The sequence below is a fragment of the Pteropus medius genome, unplaced genomic scaffold (genome assembly GCF_902729225.1).
Source record: "Pteropus medius unplaced genomic scaffold, Ma_sr-lr_union100, whole genome shotgun sequence".
Lineage (NCBI taxonomy): Eukaryota > Metazoa > Chordata > Mammalia > Chiroptera > Pteropodidae > Pteropus > Pteropus medius.
This window is the reverse complement of record NW_024349801.1, coordinates 25715227-25735252: the sequence shown is the minus strand read 5'-3', so window position 1 is coordinate 25735252 and position 20026 is coordinate 25715227. Positions and strand designations below refer to the sequence as shown.

General features: G+C 37.9%; 1 protein-coding gene across 4 annotated transcripts in view; it reads right to left on the bottom strand.

Annotated features, from left to right (window-relative positions):
• The window catches only part of FRMD5 (FERM domain containing 5), a 250884-nt gene extending 232966 nt beyond the window's left edge, over nt 1-17918 (bottom strand). For all 4 annotated transcript variants that reach the window (XM_039888279.1, XM_039888278.1, XM_039888277.1 and 1 more), the window contains exon 1: nt 17571-17918. In XM_039888279.1, the coding sequence (XP_039744213.1) occupies nt 17571-17672 (102 nt within the window). In that variant the 5' untranslated portion in view covers nt 17673-17918. The remainder of the gene's footprint in view (nt 1-17570) is intronic.
• Between the last annotated feature and the right edge of the window lie 2108 nt (nt 17919-20026).

Genomic DNA, 20026 nt, shown 5'->3' with positions numbered 1-20026 from the left:
ATCTTTATACACTCATCAGAATAGCTTTAAAAAAATAACTAATAATACCAAGTGTTGGTGAGGATGTGAAGCAACTGGAACTCTCACGTATTGCCAGCAGGAATGCAAAATTGTACAGCCACTTTGAAAAACAATTTGGTAGTTTCTTATAAAGGTAAACATATACCTACATACAACCAGCAACTCTCTTTCTATGTATTTACTCAAGAGAAATGAAACCCTATGTTTATATATATAAAAACTTGTATGCAAATATCTCCGGCAGCTTTATTCGTAATTGCCAAAAAATAGGAAAAAAATGGAAATAATCCCAATGTCCATCAACTGGTTAATGGATAAACAAATTGTGATATATCCATAAAATGGAATACTACTCCACAATGAAAAGAAATTAACTACTCTACTGATATACGCACTAACACATGAATGAATCTCAAAAGCATTAAGCTTACACTGAAAGTCACAAAACATTTGTTAAAAAAATTAGAGATCTGGTTACAGTCAGAGGGGAGAGAATTGGGGGGCTGAGAGAATGGGGTGAAAGGTTAAGGAAATACAAATTAGTAGTTGATAGATAGTCACGGAGGGGAGGAGCATGACATAGGGAATACAGTTAGCATTAATGTATTGGCCAGGTAAAGAGCCAGAGGAGAGAAAGAGCAATTAAAGGGATCATTTTATAAACTATATAAATGTATAAATGTCTAACCATTGTACTCTATATTTGAAACTAATAAAATAAAATTTTAAAAAATTAGAGATCTAAATAAATGGAAAGACATCCTATGTGGATGAATCAGAAGTCTTCATATTGTTAAAAAGATAGCAGCACTCCCCAAACTGATCTACAGATTCAACAGAATTCCTATCACAATTCCACCTGGCTTTTGTTCTTTTTTTGCAGAAACTGATAAGCTTCTGATCCTAAAATTAATATAGAAATGCAATGGACTAAGAACAGCCAAAATTATCTTGAAAAAGAACAAAATTGGTGGACTTCTACTTCTCAATTTCAAAACTTAAACACAAACCTAAAGTAATCCAGACATTGTGGTACTGGCCTAAAGATAGACAGATAAATGAAATAGATCAATAGAACAGAATTAAGAGTGCAGAAATAAACCTATATATTTGTGGTCAATTGATCTTCAACAAAAGGGACCAAGACAATTTGATGGGGGAAAGAATGGTCTTTCCAACCAATGGTGCTGGATGACTAGATAGCAACATGTAAAAGTATAAATTTAGACCCTCATGGCATACACAAAAATTAACTGGAAGTGGACCTCGGACCTAAATGTAAGAGCTAACACTATAAAACTCATTGAAAATACAGAAGTAAATCTTCTTGAGCTCAGGTTAGGCAGTGATTTCTTAGGTATGATACCAAAAGCACAAGCAATGAAAAAGAAGATTGATAAGTTGAACTTTATCAAAATTAAATCCTATTGTGCTTCAAAAGATACAATCAAAAAAATGAAAAGACAACCCACAGAATGGGAAAAAATATCTGTAAATAATTTTTAGTAGTCTCTCCTTATCTACAGTTTCACTTTCCATGGTTTCAGTCACCCACAGTCAACCACAGTCCAAAAATATTAAATGGAAAATCCCAGAAATGAAAACTTCGTAAGTTTTAAATGGCACACCATTTTGAATAGTGTGATGAAATCTCACTTCATCCCACTCTGAGTCACCCAGGACATGAATCATCTGTTTGTCCAGCACATCTATGCTATATATACAGTGCAATAAGGTATTCTGAGAGAGAGAGACCACATTCACATAACTTTTATTATAGCATTTTGTTATCATTGTTATATTTTATTATGTTATTGTTGTTAATCTCTTGCTGCACCTACTTGATAAAGTAAACTTTATTGTAGGTATGTATGTATAGGAAAAAACATAGAATATATAGGCTTGGTACTCTCTTCAGTTTCCAGCATCCACTGGGAGTCTTGGAAAGCACTCCCCACAGACAAGGTGCGGAATACTGTATGTGATAAAGGACTTATATCCATAATATATAGTGAACTCATATAACTCAATGACAACAACAAAATAATAACCCCAATTTTGAATAAACGCTTCTCCAAAAAAAGATATACAAATGGCTAATAAGCACATGAAAATGATGCTCAACATCTTTAGTCATTAGGGAAATGTAAATAAAAAGCACAAGGAGATACTACTTCACACCCACAGAATGGTTAAAATAAAAAAGACAAACAAGAAGATTGGTGAGAATGTGGAGAAATTGGTGACTTCATGCAGCCACTTGGAAAAACCGTTTGGCAATTCCTCAAATATTTTAATTACTATGTGACCCAGCAATTACACTCCTAGGTATTTATCCAAGAGAAATAAAAACAAAATATTTTCACACGAAAACTTGTATACAAGTGTTCATAGCATATCCAAGAGAAATGAAAACACATGTCCACACAAAACTGGTACATATATGATCACAGCATTATCTATAATAGCCAAAAAGTAGAACAATGCAAATGTCCATTGACTAATGAATACAACCCATACAACTCATACAAAGCTAAAGTAATCCAGAGAGTGTGGTACTGGCATAAAGATAGACAGATAAATGAAATAGATCAATAGAACAGAATTAAGAGTCCAGAAATAAACCATGATAAATGGCTAAACAAAATGTGATATATCCATACAATGGGAAATTATTTGACAATAAAAAAGAATGAAGTACTAATACAAGTTACTACGAAGTCTCGAAATCATTATGCTAAGTGAAAGTCAGTTACAACAAAAGATCATATATTATATGATAACATTTATCTGAAATGTCCAGAATAAGCAAATCTATAGAGACAAAAAGTAGATTGGTGTTTGCCTGAGCAGAGTGTTAGAGGGAGGGAGACAGGAAACGGTAGTGACAGATCATGGGTACAAGGTTTCTTTCAGACGGGGGATATAAATGTTCTAAAATTAGATTATGTTGATGATTGCACAACACTGTATATATACTAAAAACTGTGGAATTGTACACCTTAAACAAATGAACTTTATTATATGTAATTTGTATCTCAAAAAAGCATTACACTAAGTGAAAGAAGCCAGACTCAAGAAATTACATATTGTATGATTCTATTGATGTGACATAAGGACAAAAATCAGATTAGTGGCTGCCAGGTAGGGGAAGGAGACTAACTATAAAAGGGCACAGGGGAACTTTAAGGGCTTGTAGAAATACTCTATACATGGTAGTTATACAACTTGTATATACATCAAAATTCAAAGAACTGTATACCTATAAAAGAGTGAATTTTACTCTACATAAATTGTACCCCAATAAATCTAACTTTTGAAAAAGGTAAGTTTATATTGTAGGAGATGTAGAAAATATTATGTGGAAACTTAAGAGCAAAAGAATAGTGGAAACCTTTAAAATACATTAGAATTAAGTCTTATGTTCCATGCCATATGTGGAGTATGTGTCCTGTGTATATCAATACTGCCTATGATAGAGTGATAATGTAGTCATATGCATGTGGACCATGGCAGAACCGCCCCCCCTTAGAATTTGACATCAAAGTTTTAAAAAAGGCTCGCCTCCAAAAGACAAACTAGGAAAAGGCAACATAAATTTTTAAAAAGTTATCTGGCCAAGTCTACTAACTTAGGAGAGAAAACGGCAGTTAAAATAGGGTCTTGAGAAACACCCAAATCTAATCAAAGTAAGCAGAGTGTATCTTTTAGACTGGGATATACCTTTACAAAAAAAAAAAAAAATACACACAAAAACTAAAGATGCATTATTAACATATATACAATAATCTGCATGGAGTAGGAGAAGGGCTAAAGAGTAGACTATCAGCATTTAGTAAGTACTATTCAAGAGAGATAGAAAAACTGATTCTGGTAGATACATAATTACTAGAACTCTACTATGGGACAGAGATAGCTTACAAGGTTTTATACAATATAGAAGAATATCCCTCAATATTCTTTTGTCTTCCAAAACAACTTTCTAATTTGGTTTTCCAAAGCCTCTGATCCTAAAGGAAGTGCCTGCAATGGCAAAAACTACTATTCATTATCTCACTATAATTAACAAACTAAGATTCTGGATTACTAAAAAAAGTTCTTATGATTTTGATTAGCGTGAGTCAATCTCCCAGAATCTGATCTGTGTTGAATGAGTAGATAAAACTGTATTTTGTGTTCTGCAAAGCTAAGGGCCAGATCACAGACTGAAGCAGTCACCAAACTCTTCCTTTGACATCTCTTTCTAAAAAAGAATACCTGCATTTTTAAAGAATATCTGTCACAGAGGGGACACAAAGAAAAACACTATTGAGCCATGGCCAAATTTCTTGTGAACTATAAAATGTTTTGCTAAAAGAGAATGGAGGGGTCTTCTATTAGAGCCTCCTCATTTTACAGATAAGAGGTTAAGTTGCATTTTAGAGATTAAGCTTTCTGCTCAAGGCCTCATCGTTAATCAGTCAGGCATTTAACACAGGTCTCCTGACTCCCTTAAATCAGTGTTTTTCCATTGGGCTACACTGTCTGCTTCATCACAGAGCAAATAGAACAGGTCATATAGAATCCCGGCACCCCATTAACTAGTTGTGTGACATCAGGTGAGTTATTTAACATTTCTAAGCCTTATGGTACTCATCTGTAATTAAGGACAACAATATTTTTTATTAAATAGGTAGGATTAAATAAAAGAATACACATAAAGTGTTTATCACAGAGCCCAAAACACAGTAAGTACTCTTTAAATTTTTAAATAGATCAATACATATTACAATTAACATATATAATATGGACATTAAATCAAATAACTCTCTAAAATACAATATCGGCACCCTGTTATGCATAATGTGTCAGTACATTCAATTGTAATTATGTCAGAGAAACATTATAAGGAACAGAGAATCATAGAAAAAATAAAGATAAAAAATTACCAAGATATTTCTTAACCCCTAATTTATCTTTTTATTAGACTATAATTGACACGTTATTTTCAAGTGTCATGTTAAAACTTATATACTTATAAATAATCCTACATAATTTTGAAAGGTAACTAGAACCTAGTCAAGTGAGAAAGCTTTTTATAGTCATTTTGAACCATAAATCCTAACTAAATATAATAAACATATTTGCTTGGAAAAACTAATTAAATCACCTTTTTAAAATTTTTTATTATAATTATAGACACACAAGAAGTTGTAAAAATAGAATAAAAGTTTCGTATATCCTTCCCCCAGCTTCCCCCAGTGGTAACATCTTATATAATTATAGTACATTATCCAAACCAAGAAATTAATGTGTAAATTGAGATATAATTCACTTAAGATTACTTATTTACGTGTACAATTCAATGGTTTTTAGTATATTCCTAGAGTTGTATAACCATCATCACTAACTAACCACCTTTTAAAGTCACCATAACTTTAAAGATGAGAAAATCTGATGTGTTCATATTTTAAATCTATTTAGCACAAATCAGAGATCACTTTACATTTGCATTATTAATAATCCTCTTTTTCAGAGGTAACATTTTCATTCATGCACATCTACAATCATCCTTTATTGAGATCCTAGGTAAGACCTTAGATATGAATCGTACAAAGATATCATCTCTGCCCTTCAAACAGTTCACAGTCTAGAGAGGCAGACATGTAAGTAAATATTGACACTTCAGTATGGTAAGTGCTATAATAAGGTCCCCCAAGGCACTGCCCAGAAGCACTGGAAAGTCTACCCTGGAATCAGGAGGTGATGAGAGGCTGATGAAGACAAAGCTGAAAGGCTGTTATCCAGTAGGCAATGGGAAAAGCTTGAAGGATTTTTAAAAGAGAAATGATCAGAGTTGCAAGTGGGAAACACATGAAAAGTAGTAATGGGCCCATTGGGGCTCCACATGAGAATAAAATCTAGACCATTTGAACTCTATACCTGGCAAGCACAAATGGAAGAGTCAGGGAAGGCAATGAAGGAGGCTCTGATGCCTGTCATCACTGAGGCTACAGCCAGAAGAAGACTGAATTCATCGAGGACCCTACCATACCTCGAAAACAACTGAGTGCTTGTGACTTCTTGGAAGTTCTCATCTCATCCCACTTGACAGAAGAAGCCTGATGGAGTGAGGAGTGGGTTCAGCTTGTGAAACTCCAATGGGACCCTGCTGGTCATTAAAATATTAAAATATTTTTCTACCAGTCAGCAGCTAGCCACTGCCCTGATAGGCTTTTCCTCTCTTCCCTGGGACTACCCCAACCCCACCTGCCATAATTTAGCACTAAATAGTGTCTGGCCCAGCACTAGTGTGCTCTAGCAGAGTCCTAGTCAGTGAGGTATTCACTGTGACTGATTGTTGAATATTTTAAATATCACTCCCATATGGAGGCCAAGACCAAAGAGCTTTTTTAAACCATTAAGCCTCTACTATCACACACAGCTACAACAAAAAATAGATCTCCAATATCCTTTCATTTTCCCCAATCTGCTTCTCCAGATTCTGACCAGGTATTTTTGCTTAAGGCTCATCTTGCTCCATCCCGACTGTTTCTGATTTTGATGTTGTTTCTCTGTTCAGTCAATTATTTTCAGTCTCCTTCCAGTTTCACTAACTTCAACCGTCCAGAGTAAAGACTTTCCTGGCCATGAGTATGAACCCTCACCACGTCCATGAGCTCCACCATGTCCACCCAATTCCTAAGCACCAGACCTAAAGTCACAATAGACATAAAGTCTCCTTGGGTCTTTTCATCCATTAAGAAATAACTGAAAGAAAAGTTCATAGAAAATTCAAAATATTTAATAGTCAAGCCCCAAGGCATCACTATATACAATCCAAGTATTTGTATTGTCTCAAGCTCCCATTAAAATACACAACGCTCTTGTGTTAAGTAACAAAATTAAAGGACATATCACATTATGCTCTAGTGTATATTTTACATTATGACTAAACCTTTTTTTTAACACCTCCTACTTTAACATAAGATGTGGCCATCACACAAAGAATTTGACCATAAGCAAAGGTATAACTTAGCAGTAATGGCAATTAGAACTTGTGATAAGAGATTGTATTAAATGAGTGGCCCAAAGTATAAATTAGCACAAAACAAAGGAGACAATGGGGACAGAAAAGCTATTGTATCAGGAAAGATGGTAAGAAGTAAAATTGTGGAATTCGGGAAAAGTAAAGTTTTTCCACTTCTGTCATTTTTTTCAACCAGAAACGAAAGGTATTTTATGTGAGATATATTATTAGTAAAAATAGGCCATAATATTTTATGACACACTAAAAGATCCAATTTGCAGCAAGATAATATCTATCTTAAAAATAATCAGATTGTGAAGTGTACCCAATATTAAAAGTTAGAATATGGGTAATATATGTTTTCCTTTACCATAAAATCAGAAAATAATTCTTAAATGTGCTTTCTGTACTGTAGATAAACAAGCTTATCTAAATTTGCTAAGGTATATTTAAAAATAAGCAAAGAAAGTGTGATTTTTCGTATCAGCTATACTACTTAAAAAAATCTGACATTGGAATAGTTGGTTCCATATCTTATGTCTTGCAGCTACACCAAGCAAACTCTTTCATTTTTTTAAAAAAACCTATTTCACATATATTGGAATCTAAAGATTGAAGAAGTTGCATCATTGTACTGGAACTATGTTTTGATCAGGTTTTTACCTCTCAACAGCAGGATTTCTTCTGAGTGGCCTCTCAAAGAACTGATGGTACATTCTGTTGTACAGATGAGTGTATACTATGAAACTGCAGGCTCAAAATGCCTTATAACATCCCAGGCATTATTGTCAGCCTATGGAGTCCCCCTGACACACAAACCTCCAACTCTATAATAACTCTGGAGGACACTTTTGGATTTTTCTATAGAAAATCTGAAAGAGGGTAGGCTGGATGCCTTTTCCAGCCTAAACTGCCCATAGAAGTACTTGAGATCTTTAGGTGAGGTGATTAATTCTGCTTCTTTGTGTTGTTGATCAATGTTCTTATCTGCTTGGCTTGTGTGTGATGAAACAAGAATCTTAGTGGCACCTCTTACCTAGTTTTTGGAATCCTTTGGGACTCCTAAAGCCAACTCTTCCACTTAGGTGTCCTCAAAATAAAGCTAGGCCCCAGACTAGAGGCCTTTGAGTCAAATCAAGCTATAGAGAAAGAAGGCTCTGCACCTGCCTGGAGGCAAATGATAATTTGTCTGACTATGAAGTGCCTGGATAGAGTCCTAGACTGTGAGGGTTCATAATAATTTGGCTTTTTCCTACTACAAGTTCAATGAAAGTGGCCAGACATTTGAGTGTGCCCTGGGACATGCTATTTTGATGTACCACTATTTCCTTCAGGTCTTGGGCCTGTGGGCCTTTGCTAATTTATCTGGCTCACATAATGCCACTTCACAGCAAGCCTCCTTAATCTCTCCAACAAAGTGGAGTGCCTGTATTGTCAGTCATTCGCCTATTCATCAGTCTTTAGACTATCCCTTCTTTTCTCTCCTTTTCCAGAGCAAAATAACCTATTAGCATTGGCATTCTGCCAAACATTGATTGCCCAAATGCCAAACAGTGCATTCTTGGAGGCTCCCATTCCCCTTGGCTCTAGTCTGGCATTGTGTTGAGGACTAAAAGTACACCCTTATAGGGCTGGGAACTCTGGAGCTGGCAGGCATGGGCTCACTGGAGAATCCAAAGAAGCACTCCTCCGTCTTCTAGAAAAGCTATTTTTGGTGGCCACTTAGGTTTGGGGAACAGAGATGCTGAAATGTGCATTTTAGGGTTCCACAGGTCACATTTATTAACTGTTAATGCACAATTTAAGTGACACCATATCAGTCCAAGGATTTTCAAACATCAGCTAAATAATGGAATTCGATACCCCCCTTTTTTGGTCAGATAACTAAACTGATCTAGAGATGAGGTCTTTTGGAAATAAAATTCACATGTAGTTGCTGAAGCCACAGAATTAAGACTGATATCTGAATCTACCTTTTCTTTACATGGTGCCATTGCTTTGTGAAGAATCTTAATTTGTGTTATACAGTTTTGGAATTAGATTTAGTTCAATGTCAGCTTTATGTGTTTATTTTTAGTTTAGATTGACTCCTCTGAACATGTCAAGAATGATTGAAATTTGCTGACAGTAATTTCTCCTAGGCAAGTAGATTTATGTTGTTTGACTCAACTGTACCAGAGTAAGTCAGATAAACAGAAGAAAAGCTTTACATTTAGCTTTATATTTTTAGCTTTTCTGTCTAGAAGTAGCCCGCTGTTACCTCAGCCTGGAATGCCTTTTACCCATTCCCCCACAGTCCATTTTCTGCTTTTGGCACTCTTTCATGACCTAGTTCAAATTTCACCTCCTTCAAGAAATGTTTATTAATTTTGAGTCCCCCACATTTGCACTGCCAAAGCATATCACCTTGTCTTAGCTTTGAATTCTAGGATGTTTTATAGTTTGCTAATTACATATTTGCAATCCCTCAGATCAGCGGTCCTCAATTTTTTTGGCAACAGGGACCAGTGCTCCTGTGAGAACCTAATGCCTGATGATCTGAGGTGGAGCTGAGGCGGTGATGCTAGCGCTGGGGAGCGGCTGCAAATACAGATGAGGCTTCGCTCACTCACCCACTGCTCACCTCCTGCTCTGTGGCCCAGTTTCTAATAGGCCGCAGACTGGTACCAGGGTTGGGGACCCCTACCAGATGATAAGAGTCTTGACTCTTCCTAATCCCCCAGTGCTTTAAGTTGGAAGATTTCCTTGAAAAAAAAATATACAAATGTAAAATAATCGTATTGTTTTTAGGGTCAAGGAAGACAAAAATAAAACTAACCAATAAATACAAGAGCATCAAATTGGAATTATGACCCATTGTAGAATCTTTAGAACCCTACTCACTTGAAAATAGGTATACATACCTGCAAATAATCTAAGTTTTACTTTAAGAGGATAGAGAATCAGTTAAGGCCATTGTGAAGAAAATCAAAAGTGAGAAATCTGAGACTGACTCTTGGCTTCTTCTCCCTCACCTTTTATATCCAGTCAATCAACAATACTCATCAATCTACTAAATATCTGTATGATCCAGTAGTAGTGATTCTCAAACCACAACAAGCATAAGACTTACCTGAAAGACTTGTTAAAACAGATTGCTGCACTCCATCTGCCAAGTTTCTGATTCACTAGATCTGTAGTGGGGCCAAGAATTTGCATTTCTAACAAGGACCCAGGTGAAACTGGATGCTGCTCATTCACAAACCATACAATGAGAACCACTGCTTTAAGCCATCCCCTACTCTATTCTCCTTGCTTTTAACAAGGTTCATAATTTCTACAAAAGGAAAAGAACCCCTAAGTTGTGACACAGTAAGATGGCTCTAATAAGGAATAATTGCTAAGTTCGCTCCTGATCTTGAATGGTTTCCCTTGGTGGGCAGTGGTTGTCTGAAGCTTTGAAATGATCCTTAACATGCAGGAATGAATCCTAAAGCATTTCTGGAATAGTCTAGAGTGTCTCTAAATGTGGACCAGCAGATGAGGTCATGGTTATGCAGAGAGTCAGAAGTAGAGGAGGGGAATAAAAGCTATAATCACTATCAAAGGGGTGTTTTCTGTAGACAAGTGAATGGAGCTATTGTACACAAACTCAGTGGTTGCCAAGCATGTGGCCTAATTATTTTGCTTGTATGAGCATGGCACGGAAGGATCTCCTTAGAGGACTTGATTCACACTAGTTGTGTTTAGTCTGACGTTAGCAAGCAAAAGCCTGGAGAATTTAAACCTAAGAGTCTTTACAAGTTCCTGCCTGCCAAATCCAGGATGTGATACAATTAAGTTGGAAAGACCACAAAATTAAAACACCATCCTCAGAAATAGTACTGCAGTTGCAATCAGTGAAAGACCAATGCAAGCGCCTATCCTGTTCAAAATATTGACAATAATGAGGATCACATGGTGGCCGTGGGAGGCAAAATGTCTCTAATTTAAATCTAGGGGTTAGTCTCCCAGAGAAACTGCTCTCCCTAGTCTATCTTTGGCTCTATCTATAGTTAAAATATCTGTAAAAGTTCAAAAAGTTGTATTGGATACCAGGTTCTAGTATCTTAAAGGAACAGAAGGCCTGGCAAGGATGGACATATGACGAGATGTTTTGTCTGCTTAGGGGGAAACACCATTCACACAGGTGTTTTGTCTGCTTAGGGGAAACACCAAACACACAGGACTGAAGATACATTAGTACTCTTCAATTTCTCAGCTGCATGAGAAAACCATTAAGGTGGTTGGCCTGAGCCCCAGGGGTCAAAGGCCAGGAAACAGAGGGGCAGGAACTGCCACCTGGCCTCCAGGAGTGCAACCACTCCTCCCTGAGCCTAGGTAAGCTACAGAAGCTGTAATGTTGCTGCCAATCCTCCATGATATTCGCATCTGTTGTACAAGCCCTGGCCAGGCACAGCTGAGGAATAGTGACCCCCTAGGAGGCTGCTCCATGAAACAGGGTCTGCAGACTCAGAATGTTATAGATCATGCAGAGAGGATATGAAGTCGGCTTAAAATGGACATAATTAGAAACAGGTTGAGAAGCATGGCTCACTTCCTGTTGAGGCAAAAGGTTAGAAAATGAGGCTGCGAGGAGGTCATTTTTATGGTACTTACTTAGAGAAAGGAGGTTTCTGTGGCTGGGGTAATCCCTATTCTCAATATCTTAATTCTGCCAGACTTCTAACACTCCATGAAGCACTGTACTACACAGTATTCATTTGACCTAAGACTTATAAACCTGCAAAAATGAGGGGAGGAGGGGGATCTGGAAGGCTTAAAATCCTAAGAGACAGACCAAAAAATCATAGGAGCAATAGACAGGAGCTCCACTAATTCAACAAAGGATAATTGTTCTTAGCAAAGACAAATCACAGTCCAGGCAAATAGTGCCCCTCTAAAGCCAAAGATTTGGTAGGATAGAAGAAAAGTGAAACGGAACCCTTGAAATTTAAAGAACAGTTCTTATAAAGATTCCAGCCATCTCAACCTTGGATTTTACAATTTCATTGAGATTTATCAGAAATCATTTTAAAGGAACTTATAGCTTAAGTAAAACATTTCTCAATTCTATTTTTGATTTGCATAGAAAAAGGCATAATTTAAATATAGTATATTTCTTTGTTTAAATATTCCTTATTATTTGTAATGAACTAAGAAAGTTATCAGAGACCTCAAAAGCTCCATAAAATATCACATTTACATACTGTACTTCTCACCAGGGGAAAGGGTTGCAGAGCAAAATGGTTTGGAAATAGATGGTTTGAAACTATAAAAAGGGTTATACAATTGTTAGAAAATGTTTATTGTTTTCAGGCAAAAGAAATTTTAGTGTTGAAGTTAAAACACAGTAATCATGTAGCATAAACAAATAAGAACAAATATTTATCGAACTATAACTATGTAAAGCACTGAACTAGGTACTGTAATTCTTAGGGCTTAAGATTTATAGCTCTCTCTTACTCTCTCCTTTATAAATTCTAAAGTACAATCTACCAAAAATGAAGTTCTTAAAATAATCCAAAATATTTTAATATAATTATATCATTGATAAAGTGCTTCTGAAATTAATGCCTTGCTTATTTTGGTTACACATTTCAATAAACCACTAAAAACATTTAACAAAAGTGACTGTTTTTTGTCCTTAGGTTGTCTAATTATATTTTAGCAAACATCTCTTTCTTTAAAGTGTAATATTAATGATAGCAGAGACATGATAAATGAGTCTCTGGACAATGTTAACCAACAGAAAACTCAAAAACCACGTGCTCTTTTATTCCAAACTATTCTGAATTGCCTCATCTAGCATATTCATTCCAAGCATTTAATAGAATGCAAATTCATACAAATACCCTTCAGTAAAATCTGCTCTGGTGAATGCGTCTAGGTTCTCCTGGATGCCACTGACACTTCCTTAAACAGGACTTCTCAAACAGAAAAAGAGTAAAAACACACATCTAGAATCCACCTTCTGTATTAAAAAGCCTTATGTGCATTCATTTTACATAATAAATGTTTTAATATGCAAATTAAGAAGCAGAATATAAGTGCTGTTAGGATTCTAGAAGGCTATTTGTGGAACTATCTTAGCTTCAAGAATTAGTTTGACTTGCTATTATAACAAAGATGCTGAGGCAGCATCATTTTAAAAACAAAGTTTTTAAAAAAACGATATTCATGAAAATACAACAATTTTGTGTTGTTCTCTGTGAATAAAATTATTCTAATTCTCTAAAAAACAATCCTTTTGCATTAATGAAACCAAAGATTCCACTTAGCTAATATAAAGCAGAAGTTCTTAGAAAAGACAAATCACAGTCCAGGCAATTAGTGCCTCTGTAAAGCCAAAGACTTGGTAGTAGGAAAGCAAACCTGAACCCTTGAAATTTAAAGAGTAGTTCTAATAAAGATTCCAGCCATCCCAGCCTTGGATTTTACATTGAGATTTATCAGAAATCATTTTAAAGGAACTTACAGCTTAAGTAAAACATTTTTCAATTTCATTTTTGGTTTGTATAGAATAAGGCATAATCTAAGTATAGTATATTACTCTGTCTAAATGTTCCTTATTATTTGTAATATTTCCAAATAATTTTCTCTTTACTGTGAAATAAGTATTAATATTCTCATTTTATAGATTAGGAAATTAAGGTAAAGACAGGTGATGTGATTTAGGGAGTCAGAATGGATAGAAGGAACAAAGATGGGATTTAGAGACAAAAGGATCACAGTATAAATATAATACAGCCACCTGCTAGCTTGAAGCAAGTCTCTTCATCTGGGCCTTTCATTTGTAAAATAAGGATAATACCACCTACTTGTCAAATGGCTGATGTGAGGTATAAGCAAAGCACCTATCAGAAAGCCTAGAACATAATTAGCCATTCAACAAACATCTGCTCTCCCAGCAATCCAAAATCCCATTTTCTTCAGCTGGTACAATGGGTATAACGCTGTTGTAAAATAAATGAGATAATATAACACAGGTAGAGTGCCTGTCAAGCACAGAGTTCAATACATTTGTTCTCTCCCCTAATATTCCCTTCCTTATCCTAGGTTGCACAGTTACCAAGTAGCTGAGCCACAATCAAATTCAAATCTTAGTTGCACTATAGAACTGCCTCTCCATACACACATTTTATTTATGGTAGAACCTACTTAACTGCAAAAACTAATTTAACCTAGGTGTTTAATCAGTTGTTTTAATATGTTCCCAGTAAAATCAAATTCATCTCTAGAGTAGCTCTACTTTTCAGTGACCACAAAAGTGATTAATATTTCTAAATTGAAAATACGTATTTCTCAATATCTACTTCTACTGGCATTTTTGAAATATATATTCTTAATATTTAATAAACTATTATAACTCTAAAGACAGTTAAAGATCTATTCCTTAAGATATCACATACCTAAGCATTTAAATGACTCCATTTGGTATAATGAATTCAATATATTAGGTAGCCTTTTCATTTTTCCTATTTTTTCCCAAATAAAATAACAAAGTAAGGTGGTAAATGTGGTAAATAAATATAGATATGCATAAATGAAACAGATGTGTAAAAAATATGGACCAGATCTGCATTTACGAGACAATGACCTTCAAAACTGGCAGGGAGCTGTTAACAATGTTCTTCACAGGGGAGCAATTACACTACAACCCTCCTATGTACATGTACTTTCATGTCTCATGGTCTACAAATAAATTTGCATATCAGAAAGAATAGAAGAATAGTCTGGTAACTGTGGCAACCTTCACTGAGAGGACATAAGGCATTTTCATCACCTTAATAATCACATCCTAACTGCCAGATCAGTATAACTGCTGCAATATGAAAGGCTAGACCAATACTTTGACAGATTCTTACAACTGAAATTTACCAAATGTGGCTATTTCATTTGTACTCTACATTTCTGATTCTGTAATACCCTAAGTGGTCTCTATCTCAAGAAGCACTGAAATCTTTCTAAAACAGATACCTTATTTAAACAAACAAACAAAAAATGCCATACAATACTTTAAGGAAAAGGAATTCAAATTATCACAAAAAAAAGTTTTAAAATATATAGTTCTGTAATTTCTAAGATGTTGAAAATGTTGCTTTCAACCTAATAAGCAGCTCAGTTTCATTCAATACTTATTTAAAAGACTCCATGCCCAGTATTTGACAAATAAGCACATGAGTGCACACACACAGAGATGTACAAGGAGAAAAGTTGCTAAGAAAAGCTTAATCTCCAATGTTCAAACATGCCATATGTTCAAACAAAATATTAATTTCATATAAGATACTGTGTTTTCTTGAATTTCCTCACATGGGTAAAAACAAAAGCCATTCGCAATAGTGGTGCCTCAAAATGAAAATATTACGTATACTTTAGAATTCCTGTGTTTTTTAGGTTTCAAGGAAGAATCACAATGCACAATCATTAATTAACATGTCTAGACAGAGGACACTTACTACTATGGTCATGGTACACCAAGCTTAATTTTTTTTTTATTTTTAATTTTTCAAAATGTTATAACATTAAATTGTAATAATGTAAAATAAGACCACCAGGAAATAAACACAACCATAGTAGGATATAGAAGGCATAAATCCAATAAGTCCTGCTTAACTTAAAAATATTTCCTCAGTGGTAATAAAAACTACCTGCAACTACAATACCAATCAACCTTAAATGTTCCAGTAACTGTGCAAAATAATCAGCTGCCTATTGTGATACCTTAAAACCACAAGGTTATCACTAGCAGAGTGGTGATGTGAATTGTATTTCATTTGTACTCTACATCTTGGCAAAAGTTAATAACCTGCCCTGGAAATTTTATTTCACCATATGTATACCCCAAAAGTATTTTTATGACTCATGAAGTCTAACTCTCACACTGCCCTTGACATGCCATTGTGTAAATGCTTTAAAATTTAAAACAAGAGAATACTTTAAAAGCTCTAGACAATGTATTCAAATGGTGAAAATGTCAACTCAATGTTTTCTCCTCCCCCACTAAGAAACAAAAAAACCTGTACATGACACATAAAGATACAATAGAAACAAAAAGTAGTATGTCACTTATTCATTAAGGAAATAATATATAACGTCTCTGTCATATTCAACTACAAAAATCCTTTCGCTTGATGGCTAGCATCTTTATGACTGCTCAATCTGTATTTAAGTGGCTTTAAAAAAAGATTTTGTTCCCTTTCTTTACCCTATTGGATCTTTGGCAGCAGTCAGCACTTATGCCCAGAGCTGGTTTTGGGGGGTGTGAGAAAAGGGAAAGTGGAGAGAAGGCTGAACTGAGCACGGAGTCAGCAGAGAGCAGCTGCTCTCATATACTACCCAGCGTCTTTCTCACACTCCGCTATTTTCCGCTATTGAGCATTGTCAGCAAAAATAAAAAATAAAATAAATGGTGGGGGGAGAAAGGGAGACAAAGAGGGTAGGACCCGGGGACGACAGTTTTTGTCTGTCGCATCTTAGGCGAGGAGCCCTCTCTGGTTTCTTGCTGCAAATAGGGATCAGGTGAGACCCCTCCGGGTCCAACTTAATCTGCTTCTCTAGGAAGAGCAGTTTCCGGCAGTGAGCGCAGGATCCTCCCGGCTGCCGAACTAAACACCGGGGCATTGTCAATGTTTTCTATCTCTGACTTTATAAAGGAGACAGGGCTGTGACTGCATTCCTGGGAAAGACTACTACTGACGTGCCACACAGCAGTAGTGAAGGAACACAAGCCAGAGGTTGTAAAAATCTCTTCAAAAATACCAGGTTCTGTAGAAATGCTGTGCAGCATTATCGTATTATTGGCGTTTTTATAAGTCACCGGTTCTTTCTCGCCACTGTCAAGCCTAAAATCGCTTAGACTTGTTGCTAAATCTTCACCTCACGCCCCCAAGAACTGCCCAGCAGAATAAAATTGGGGGAGCGAACCGCGGGAGGGGGGCCTAAATCTTTAAAGCCCAGAGGGCTGGCTGGGCTCCTTCAATAGGCCAGTCTGCATGGGCTGCGCGTTCAGTTCTACCTTCGGAGAGCTCTGACTCACAAATGCTGTGGGGGGCGGGAGGGAAATTATGACATACACCATTATCCTTCCAACCAAACAGAGAAAAGAAAAGCCTGCAAGCCTCCTTGCCGGGCCGGAGAGCCCAAGCCTGCGCCCCGCGACGGGGCGGCCGGGAAAGGAGCCTCCAATCCTGCCCACCTCCCTCTGGACGCTCGTGGAAGGTGCTCCCCACCCGGGCGGGCTCCAGGAGCCAGAATGGAGCGCCCTCACCACGGGAGAGAGCAGGGAACGAGTTGGGGGTCCGGGACGCTGAGACTCGCCAGGCAGCGGCGCCCAGCGCCCAGTACCCGGCCCCGGACAGGGTCTCCGGTGGAGGAGCCCTGCACTGGAGCAGTCCTCCGCAGCCAGGGGCGGACAAAGCGCTAGGGTCTGAAGCGAACCCCGGGCGGCGGCCGCGGGCCAAGTTGACCAGACTCGGAAGACGAGGGGGTCCCGCGGGCGGGGTGGCGCGGCACTGACCTGGATGGTGCAGGTGTACTCGCTGTCGTCCAGCAGCCGCACGGTGCAGCTGTACTCGCGCTCCAGGCTCCTGCTGCTGCCGCTCATCAACCTGCTCAGCATCTTCCCGCCCGCCCGCCAGCCGCCGGGAGAGACGCGGCGGCGCTGCGGACCCCGGACTAGGCGCCCCTCAACCCGGCAGCTCCGCGCCGGCCCCGGGCACCTGCACCATCACCCCAGCCCAGTCGCCGCCGCTGTCTCCTGCTGGCCCCGCTCCTCCTTTTCTCCTCCTCCTTCTCCGCTACCGCCTCCCCCAGCCCAGAGCAAGCACCGCGCTCTCTCCTCGGCACCCGAAGGCTGGTGCCCAGCTCGTGGGGCGGGGCCTCGGCCGGAGGGGGGTCCAATGGGGGTCAGCGCGGCGGAACCGAGTGGCAGACGGTACAGCCAATCGAAATTGTGCATTGGGAGGATGGACAACTTGGGGAAGCAATCACGGGCAAGCAGTCGGACCCGGCCAAGCCTGACCAGCCCTCTGGCGCCCCAAACGAGGGGCTCTTCTACTCCCTGCGATTCCTATAAATGCTATTTCCCCTCCCCCGAGTCAGGTGTGGGCACTCGGCTGGATCGACGTCTGCTGCTGCTTGGAATACGTTTGGATTCTGCTTCAGAGCCAAGTCCTACACTCTGCAACGCCGTGGTTCCCGCCCTCTCGGGAGCAGGAGTGGTACGAGATCACAATCCCTGCACCTGCAGAATGCCGGCACCTTCTGCTTTGGACCAGGCGGCTGCCCCCACCTGCGCTCTACCCCAAGTCGGCCCGACCAGGATTCCTCTCTGCTCTAGCCCTCTTATTTTGAAGAACATCTGTTTTACAGAAGCTACTTAAGTAAAAGCTGCAAGGTTCGCAGAGGTTTTAACCCCTAGAAGACCCTCCACTCTAACACCCTTTGCCTCCTTTATTTTCAGAAGACAAAAGGAAGAGACGGAAGCGTGCTTCTTCAGCCGATATAGAGCAGAGGAAGTGATGGATCATTTCACTGTACCTTTGGAACTCGAATTACGTCTTCGGGCTTCTTCCACAAAACAAAGAAAAAAATTCTCCTGCTCTCTGTGACCCCACATCTAAAGACCTTGTGTTCTTTACGAAAACTTAACTAAATTAAGAGACAATATCCTCCCCTCAATATTTCTCGATGTAAGGAAATGTTATAAAAGAATCACATCAACACAGAACATTAATGCTGTAATAAATATATTAATAGAAAAATGAAATATGCATAATTTCCTATTATTTTCATTTACACTGTAATTGTTTACACACATAACAAAAAATGAAACTCTATGTTAGCCTAGAAAAACATCCAACCTTTAAAGTATGCTTCTTCCCTAGTGTCTTTGGATTCTAGTATTTCTCCCAATTATTTGCTTAGAACCACCTACCCATCCCCTTTCAGTTATACCTCAGTAACCTGGGTTCCTCTCCTTATTAGTTGCATTCTCCCTGTGGCATTCAACAGCCGTAAGAGGAGGTTCCTCTTTTCAGTGTAATCCTGGAGGAGTTAGTTAAGAAGCTAGAACCAGTGAGTCAAGTATTCTAGCCATAAATCCTAATGTGAACTCTTCTACTCTGCAGGTAGCCTAGTGCCTGCAACATAGTAGGTATTCAATAAATGTTTGTTGAATAAATAAGTAGAATTGATAATTATTTTATGGCATCTAAATCCCAGGGGAAGATCTGTGAAAAAGCTAAGAGAATTTCAAGAAGGTCTTAGAGACAATTGAAATCATTAATATGCCAAAGTGATATTCTACAAAGCTAAGCTTTGTCGTGTAGTTGAGAGAACGTAATGAAAGATTTCAGACAGGTAAAAATTTTGTTGAAAGAAAAGTTGCTATTTGTTATAGAATCTACAGGACCAAGAGAAAATATCCTAGAAGCTAGAAGAGGCCAGAAGTGTGATGGTAGGGAGGTATCTTTAACAGGTTATGCAACTAAGCAGCTGTTAGAATAAAAAGGCAAAGCACTACGAACCCAGAAAAGCTATAAGGAACTGAATGCAGTCTTTTTTTCAAAGTAGGACGATAGATTAAGTCCATGGGGATGAGATTGTGGCTGCTATACCAATGCATTAAGTAACGTTTCTGCTCAGTCTAAGAAAATCATATTAGCTTAGATACTCACTTCATTGAAAGATCAGTTAGATATTCATCCATGCTTATGCATAATATCCACAAAAAAGCTTTGAATTCTCCCTTACTCTCTGATACAGAACATTTTGTAAGAAGAAGAAGAAGAAGAAGAAGAAGAAGAAGAAGAAGAAGAAGAAGAAGAAGAAATAATGGAAGAAAAACAAGAGTCAATCCGTTTCCGATTGGGTGTATGCTCCTACAAGACTTAACAGCAGAAGCCATAGAGGAACTGAAAAGAAAAGGCTCATATAAAATCAAACTGAGTTTATTGAGCAAAATGCCCAGGA